The sequence below is a fragment of the Chenopodium quinoa genome, unplaced genomic scaffold (genome assembly GCF_001683475.1).
Source record: "Chenopodium quinoa cultivar QQ74 unplaced genomic scaffold, ASM168347v1, whole genome shotgun sequence".
NCBI lineage: Eukaryota > Viridiplantae > Streptophyta > Magnoliopsida > Caryophyllales > Amaranthaceae > Chenopodium > Chenopodium quinoa.
In genome coordinates, this window is record NW_018743051.1 from 265,397 (window position 1) to 274,057 (window position 8,661).

Here is an 8,661-nt window from a genome sequence, read left to right on the forward strand (position 1 = left end):
CAGTGGGGTTCAAGCTAGGGGATTAACGCTTGAAATATTACCTACAATATGTCTTCTTTTTTATTTTGGTAATTACACTATGCTCAAATTCTAGTTGATTTAAAGGGGAGGGGGGGAGGGAATATCAACTATGTTAAGAAATTGTACCTTAAACTTCAGATGAGATAAACAAAAGTTATATGCCCCCCATACAGATTCGGCTACATTGCAAGCATCATTCAAATATGTCTTCTTTTTTATTTTGGTAATTACATTATGCTCAAATTCTAGTTGTTTTAACTCCTGCGAAATATACTTAGCCACTGGAGTATCTTTGAAGGTCCACTCATCATATGGTATCAACAGCTTTTTTCGAGCAACAAACAACAAAATGATCATCTCAATGAAGTTCCTTCCATCAATAAGTAGTGATAGAACACTTTTAACATCTTTCTTATGAAAATCCAGCAGAGTAGTAACAACTTCTTTATGCAACGAATAACATGTATTAAATAATAGAAGATAACAATAGTGAAAAATGCTACCAAATTTCTTCAACAAAAAATAAAAACTAGCTCCAAATCATTATAATGAACAAAAATATTTGATACCATGTCTGAATCGCACAATGTGAGAATCAGGGTTGTTGTATCGTGTTTGACAGTCCATTCTCTGACACGTTTGTGATACCTGTGATGTGATATATCACGTGAAATCTTTAAGAAATAAAAAATAATTATTAAAAAACATGTGAAAAAATATAGAAGACAAAGAAACACCTTAATGTTATGAGTGCACTACCAAGTATGGATGTATGGAAACCACGACATTAGCATCAGCTCCATGTACTAGGAAAGTTTGAGTTAGGGGTAAAGATAACTTAAAAGCGACTACCTCCAACGAAATAGATGCCTCACTGATATGAAAACGGTTGACATCAACATCAGCTCAAAGAGGAGACTCGAGTAATGCGGAGATACACGCTAGAGCATTGTTCTAGCATAGTAAAGCAAAGACCTCCACGGTGGGGAAGTCATGAATTAATTCATGATTTGCGTTCAAAAATACAACAAACTTGTCTTTGTCATCATCACGAATAACGTTTTCAATTTGGGTCAACAAATAATATGATGAATAGATGTAATCAATCTTTGATTTATCCAAGCCTTTGGCATTGTTGAAGCTAAGTCGAGTAAGTCAGGAAGAACACCGAACATCTCAGCGTTGCTTAGATTGAAACAATTTTCTCTCAAGTTAGCTAACTCTTCAGCCTTAACTTCTGGGGAGAAAGTTCCATGACATCCTTCGAACTAGCAACAATAATACAACAAATAATAGAATGATCATTAGTTTGATAAAAATATATAGTGAGCAAGCAAAGTGGAAGATCCCAATGTCCGACAATATGGAAGAAAACATGATGGAAGAAGATCAAGAGCAAGAAGAAAACATGATGGATAGATATTTAAATGTCCAACAACCACTTGTACCCTAAACCCAAAGTCATTCAATTTTGAAATCCCAATGACCGACAATATGTACCAAGTCAATGAGCCATAGGAATAAACAACAAGAATATGGGAGGTTAATCATTGAGGCAAAATAAGTAGGTAATTCCCAACAATTTAGAATGATTGTGGGAATAAAAAGTTTTACTTTTTAATTGAATTATTGAATCCTAATAGTTAAAATAAGATACTTCGACTAATGTCCAACAAAGTGAAAATAAATATTTCCCAATATAGCAAAACTGAAAACTCTTTTATTTTTAATACAAGGGTTGAGTTCATGAATGGTGATATAAAGTCGGTTTTAACTATAAAAAACATAAACATGGACTACATGGTTAATTATTTATCAATTAATTGAGTAAAGTAAGAAGTATTGAAAGATGATGCATAAGGCCTACCTGAGCTTTATATAAACTCATCGTTCCTTCCTGAATTAAGCAAGCTTCTGGATTTTTCCTTCCTGCATTGCATAATGTTTTCATCATATTGCGTGATTTTAAAGAATAATTTAGCAATTGATTAGTTTCGAACACTGAGCATCACTCTCAAATCTGGTTTCAATAAGCTTTGCCTTGAAACCGATTGCCTTAAGCTCTACTCTTGCTTGGTGAAGTCGGATGCTAGTCCTTCTGTTTTTGGGTCGATTGTTCATGATATATTTTAAAGCTTTCTAGTTCTTGTTTATCTTGTTCTTTTTCTTTTGTTAAGAGGGAAGGAAATCGAGTTGCCCATAGTCTAGCTTCTCTATGTAATAGCTATGGGGAGCTTATGGTTTGGATATAAGATGCTCCTGATGCTGCTTTGGAGCTTGTAATGGCTGATATTAGCTTTCTCTCTTCTTAATAAAAGTCTTGCATTTCTCAGCCATTACAAGCTCCAAAGCAGCAGCAGGAGCATCTTACATCCAAACCATAAGCTCCCCATAGCTATTACATAAAGAAGCTAGACTATGGGCAACTCGATTTCCTTCCCTCTTAACAAAAGAACAAGAACAAGATAAACAAGAACTAGAAATCTTTAAAATATCAAGAACAATCGACCCAAAAACAGAAGGACTAGCATCCGACTTCACCAAGCAAGAGTAGAGCTTAAGGCAATCGGTTTCAAGGCAAAGCTTATTGAAACCAGATTCGAGAGTGATGCTCAGTGTTCGAAACTAATCAATTGCTAAATTATTCTTTAAAATCACGCAATCTGATAAAAACATTATGCAATGCAGGAAGGAAAAATCCAGAAGCTTGCTTAATTCAGGAAGGAACGATGAGTTTATATAAAGCTCAGGTAGGCCTTATGCACCATCTTTCAATCCTTCTTACTTTACTCAATTAATTGATAAATAATTAACCATGTAGTCCATGTTTATGTTTTTTATAGTTAAAACCGACTTTATATCACCATTCATGAACTCAACCCTTGTATTGAAAATTAAAGAGTTTTCTGTTTTGCTATATTGGGAAATATTTGGTTACTCGGTTCCCATTATTCTAATCAGCTCACAATTCAGCCATGAATTATATGTCATAGCACAAAAGCCTATGGTACTTCATTTCCGATGGCCCACAATATATACTCCGTATTTGCAAGCAACAAGCCAACAACACACAGAGCCACAAGAAAGAATTTAAATCATAGAATGTAAGCATATGCATTATACAAGATTGAGTAAATATTTAAAATTATAATCCATTTAGCTTTTTTTTAAAAAAAAAACAAAATCAATTTTGCGTTCACCTTCTCCTTTTGCTTTCCTTGACTCAACGTCTCCACCTTTGCAATTTTAACCAAAAAAAAAAAAGAAAAAGAAAAGCAAATTCTTTCTATTAATCTCAAATTAAAATCTACATATTATTGACCAAAATAGCGATATAATTGAGGAATATAACAAAATTGAAAACTTATTTTGTATGAACTCAACCAAATTATCCTGAAATCATATTGTCAATTCCAACAAGATTGCGACACAATCGAAATGAATAACTAATTGAAAAGCTAGAACAGAACATAATACATCAAAAATAGAATTAGGTCAAAATTACATAAGAAATTGAAAACAAAAATATCAAATTCAAAACGCAGAACAGACAATTTACCAGATGAAATACAAGGGATTAGAAGGCAAGCTTTAAAACTTAAATTCTCATCAGAAAAACTTGAAATTTGGATTTTTCTGCAAAAACCAAGTGAAGGATTCCAGGCTCATTGGTTAAAGCAGAGCAAAAATTAAGTTGGATTACTTATATAGTTTCCCCCGTATTAAGCAGAGCAAGAAAGCACCATCGCCTCATATGAATGGTGGAACAGGAAGCCAAGATATAGGGAAAAGCACAAATACATTATTAAAAAAAAAGAAAAACAAAATCAAAAGTAGAAATAAAAAAAATAAAAAAGAGAAGACAAGGGTAATTTTCGATCAAATTGAACCCTAAAATATTCAACCCACAAATATTAATAAAATTGGTTTCCATTTTTTTCTCAAATTAGATCGAATTAAATCTGATAATAATTCACAAAGAGTAAATCCGATTTTAAAATGGAAACTTGATGATTGAAAAACACATTACCTTGTAAGCTGCTTCAATAAAGGGGAAAGCTCAGAATTTACTTTAATCGGAAAAAGCTCGGAAGCTTCTTCAATGGAGAAAAAAAATAAGAAAGTCACATATTCAATGATTTAATAATAAAAAGAAAATAATTTAACCTCAAAAGCTATTTCTATGGAGGGGTGAAAACCTAACAGCCGCTTCAGAAACAGATTCGATCAACAAGAGCAAGCAGCATCTACAAAAATATCACATAAATCGAAGAAATTGAAACCAAAAACTAACTTCGTTAATTAAATCAAAATCAAAGAACTCACCTTGAGGAAAGAGAAGAACCAAATTGCAAACAGATTTCTCAGCTTGAACCGCTACAACATCACCGCGATAACCCCGGCTATATGAGAATTGTTCCCAATGGCCGTGATCCCACGATTTCAGGCCCTTTGAGGTTGTTAAGATAGAAATATATGATATTATCTTATATTGTATAGTTGGCATAACTTAGGTCTTATGGCAATATTTGATCTCATCTAGATTGTTTCTTAAGTCCAACATCATATCTTTGTACACTATATGTTGATGGCATCTCTAATGAATGAAGGCAAGCTTTTACACTACACATTATTTTTTACATGGTATCAGAGCCAATTTTTTTTAACCCCTAGCAATAGCAGGCGATGATATACCACCACCGCCACCACCTTCAAAAATTGAATCGAATTCCCCTTTTTACCTTGGGTCGCAAGATCGACCTGGTGATTTTATAACTCCGACCCGCTTACGTGGAGACAATTACAATGATTGGGCTGAGGATATTCAGATGGAATTGGAGGCACGCCGGAAGTTTGATTTTTTAGATGGAACGATTATTAGTCCGACTCCCCCTTGTACGCAGTCGGATTGGAACACGATCAATGCTATGCTTGTTTCGTGGATTATGAATACCATAGACCCTGAAGTTAAGAGTACCCTGACAAAGTATAGAGAGACAAAGAAGCTATGGGATCATCTAAAACAGCGCTTTGCACTTGTTAATGGTCAGAGAATTCAACAATTGAAATCTTCGATTGCAAAGTGCGAGCAGACGAAATCCATGTTTATTTCCACCTATTTTGGAAAATTAAATGCTTTGTGGGAGGAGCTATTTCATCATGAACCTATAATCAATTGTGTGTGTTGCTCCAATTTCAAGGAAGGTGAACTTAGGGGTGTCCGTTCGGTTTTCGGTTTGGATTTAGTCCAAATCCAATCCAATCCGAAATATAATTCGGTTTTTAATTTTCCAATCCGATCTGATCCGAATTTCTCTCTTGATCCAATCCGAATTAAAATTCGGTTATTTGGATCCGATCCGAAAATCCGAATTATAATACATTATTTTTTAGCGCCTAATACAATTATAAAAATAAACCTTTACTATAGATAAAAATCTTCAAAATCATGATAAAAATAAATAGTTCAACGTCAAGTCATTAATTAATTAATACAAAGTCTCTCTACTTTATTTTATGTAGTAGTAAGTATTTGAGCTAAACTTCAAAATATATAGAAATCCATATTTATACAAAATTAATTTTACAATTCGGTTTTCGGTTTAGATTGGATCCAATTAGGGTCAATCTGATCCAATCCGAAAAACCGAATCTCCAAAAAATCTCAATCCGATCCGATCCGATTTAAAGTTCGGATCCAATCCGAATTGATAATTCGGTTTGGATTGGATTGGATTTCGGTTTTTATCCGAATTATGGACACCCCTAGGTGAACTCCACGCTCAAAGACGTGAGGAAAGGACGCTACACGATTTTTTGATGGGTTTGAATTCTGAGTATTACACTCAATTGAGGGACAACATCCTCTCACAAAACCCTTTGCCCACCATTGATCGGGCTTATCAGCTAGCAATTCAAGATGAGCGAGTTCGGCAAGCAAAGACCACTTCAGGGGATAAAACAACGAAGGCAGTAGGCTTTGCTATGCGTGTTGTTTCTCCTAGTGCAGGTAAGGGACATGGCAGAGGAGAAAAATCCACCTTCACTCATTGTAAAAGGGTAGGACATGAGGCGTTAAGGTGCTTGTATTTGCAAGTTTGTACCCATTGTAAGAAGCAGGGTCACAAAGTTGGTGACTGCTATGAACTTAATGGCTATCCTGAAGGATGGTTTGATCAGCCACGGTCTGATGGGGCAGGTCGGGGTCGTGGCAGCAACATAGGCAATAGTCGAGCTGCATCTCGTGCAAATGCAATGCACAACAATGCAAGGACTTCGGTTCCAGGCAGCAACAATAATACGGCTACTCAGATTTTCACCCCGGATCAATGGAAGGCTATCACAGTTGTTGTTAGTAATAATAAAATGTCGGATAATTGATTGAATGGTAAGTTCAATGATAATTTGTGGATTATCGATACAGGTGCAACTCATCATGTCACGGGAAATTTTTCGTGGTTGTTTGATACAACTCCTATTTTTTGATTGTCCGGTTGGCTTGCCTAATGGTGAGACCGTTCTTGCCGAGAAAGAGGGCTCAGTGCGCTTATCTGATTCCATTGTGCTTAATCATGTCCTCTATGTTCCAAACTTGACTTGTAATTTGATTTCGGTTTCTCAATTAAACGATGATTTGCAATGTATTGTCAAATTTAATTCCTCTATGTGTGCTATACAGGAACAAATGGGGACGATGATTGGAATGGGAGCTAGACGAGATAGACTTTACTACTTCGGAGGGCATTCGGTGCAACAAATCTCAGTGATTGTGGCAACATCTCAGTTAGATCTATGGCACAAAAGACTCGGTCATCCTTCGGAGAATGTAGTGAAGTTACTTCCTCTTGACAGTCTGAAGGGTAGCTTAGATAAAAATTGTGAAGTTTGTTTTAAGGCCAAACACCCTAGGGACAAGTTTCTTACAGTGATAATAAGGCAAGTCGTATGTTTGAAAAAATACATTTTGATTTGTGGGGCTCTTATACACATGCTTCTTCTTGTGGAGCTCGTTATTTTTTTTACTATAGTTGATGATTTTTCCCGTGCTGTGTGGGTTTATGTGTTTGATGATGAAACATAAGTTTTTCATGTTTTTATGAATTTTGTAGCCATGATTGAACGTCAATTCTCTCAAACAATTAAAATTGTTCAAAGTGATAATGGTACGGAATTTAATTGCTTGCGTGACTATTTCAATGCCACTGGAGTTCTGTTTTACACATTTTGTGTTGGGACACCTCAACAAAATGGTCGAGTCGAACGGAAACACAAACACATTTTAAATGTTGCAAGAGCCTTGCGTTTTCAGGCACAATTACCTATTTACTTTTGGGGGGGAATGTGTTCTTGCGGTCGCCCATCTGATTAATAGGACTCCCTCTCCTTTATTAAACAACAAAACACCCTTTGAGTTTTTATTTGGCTTTACTCCATCATATAATACAATCCGTACATTTGGATGTTTATGCTTTGCACATAATCAGAATGAAGGAGTTGTGTCTTCGATAAGTGCAATTACTAGATATATCAAGGATCACTATTATGGAGATATTAAGTTCATTCTCTTGGGGCGTCATCATCTGTTGCTAGACTATGAGAGATGATCTTTAGGCTAGTAAAATAGTCCAAAGCCCGCTAGAATGGATCCTATGAGGTCACACACAAAGGTATTGGGTTAAGCAAGTAAGAGGCTCATTAATGGGCCTTATGAGCATTTAACTAATATGAATAGGATTGGGCTAGTGTAGTTTGATTGGGATTAGGAATTGGGCTTTGTCATGGACTCTTATTTAGAGATGTGACCTATAAATAAGATCCATGCCTAGGGTTGATTAATTAAGTCACAATTAACTTACAGTGAATTGTGAATCAAGGCAAACAAAATCCTAAAAACCCTAACCTCCCCCCCTCTCTCTCACGGCACCCCTCTCCCCTCCTTTGGACTTGCGGTCGGCCACCCCTAGTGGCGTTCGCGGTGGTTCATGGTGATTCGTGACTAGTTCGTTGTTCATACTTCTCCGTAGAAAGTCGATTGAAGAGTTCGATCGCGACTAACTAGCATTAGTGGAGGTCTTAATCCGTGTCTGTGGACCAAGTAGAGGAATAACGTTTGAGGTTCTTTGTCTCCCTTGTTCTTGCTCGATTACTAGTGGAATCACGCTTCAAAGGTATAATTCTTACTCTTTATGTGTTATGCATGAGATCCTTGGTTAGGTGCTTTATGAATATGATTCATGTTTATTCCGCTGCGTAGTACCTATAAGTCCCTACATAGAAAACCAAGGGGGATAAATTTGAGAGTCAGAGTAGAAAATGTGTATTTTTGGGATATCCGTTTGGTAAAAAGGGATGGTCATTATATGATCTCGAAAAGAAAGAGTTTTTCGTTTCCCGGGATGTGAAGTTTTTTTAGGATGTCTTTCCATTACGTGATTCGAATGAGGTGAATATTGAGCCAAAGAACATTGTGCCTATGGTTGATGATGTTGTGGTTGATCCAGATTTTGAGTATAATTTGGTACATGGTGAAGCGCAAGAGATGAATGTCGTTGAGGAAGACATTACAGTACAACAACCCCCTCAAGAACAGACTACATCCACGCCATAGCAGCATGAAGCTGCCCTCACAGACCACTCCAC

At 36.1% G+C, this 8,661-nt stretch overlaps 1 protein-coding gene across 28 annotated transcripts; it reads right to left on the reverse strand.

The window, feature by feature from the left end:
- Window positions 1-372: 372 nt before the first annotated feature.
- On the reverse strand, window positions 373-4,728 carry LOC110730964. Of its 28 annotated transcripts, none has more exons than XR_002513203.1 (6): window positions 4,348-4,658; window positions 4,221-4,268; window positions 4,052-4,115; window positions 3,581-3,657; window positions 759-3,257; window positions 373-669 (listed from the first exon to the last, which is right to left on the reverse strand). XR_002513203.1 is itself a non-coding variant. In XM_021910811.1 (6 exons), the coding sequence occupies exons 1-5, from the start codon at window positions 4,526-4,528 to the stop codon at window positions 1,252-1,254; spliced, it is 399 nt and encodes a 132-aa protein (XP_021766503.1). In that variant the 5' UTR covers window positions 4,529-4,702; the 3' UTR covers window positions 378-669; window positions 759-1,251. The 28 variants fall into 28 exon arrangements, 4 of the variants coding, with proteins under 4 accessions (XP_021766503.1, XP_021766504.1, XP_021766502.1 ...); XR_002513202.1 differs by having other exon boundaries at window positions 4,052-4,118; XM_021910811.1 differs by lacking the exon at window positions 4,221-4,268 and having other exon boundaries at window positions 378-669; window positions 759-1,289; window positions 3,222-3,257; window positions 4,052-4,118; window positions 4,348-4,702.
- Between the last annotated feature and the right edge of the window lie 3,933 nt (window positions 4,729-8,661).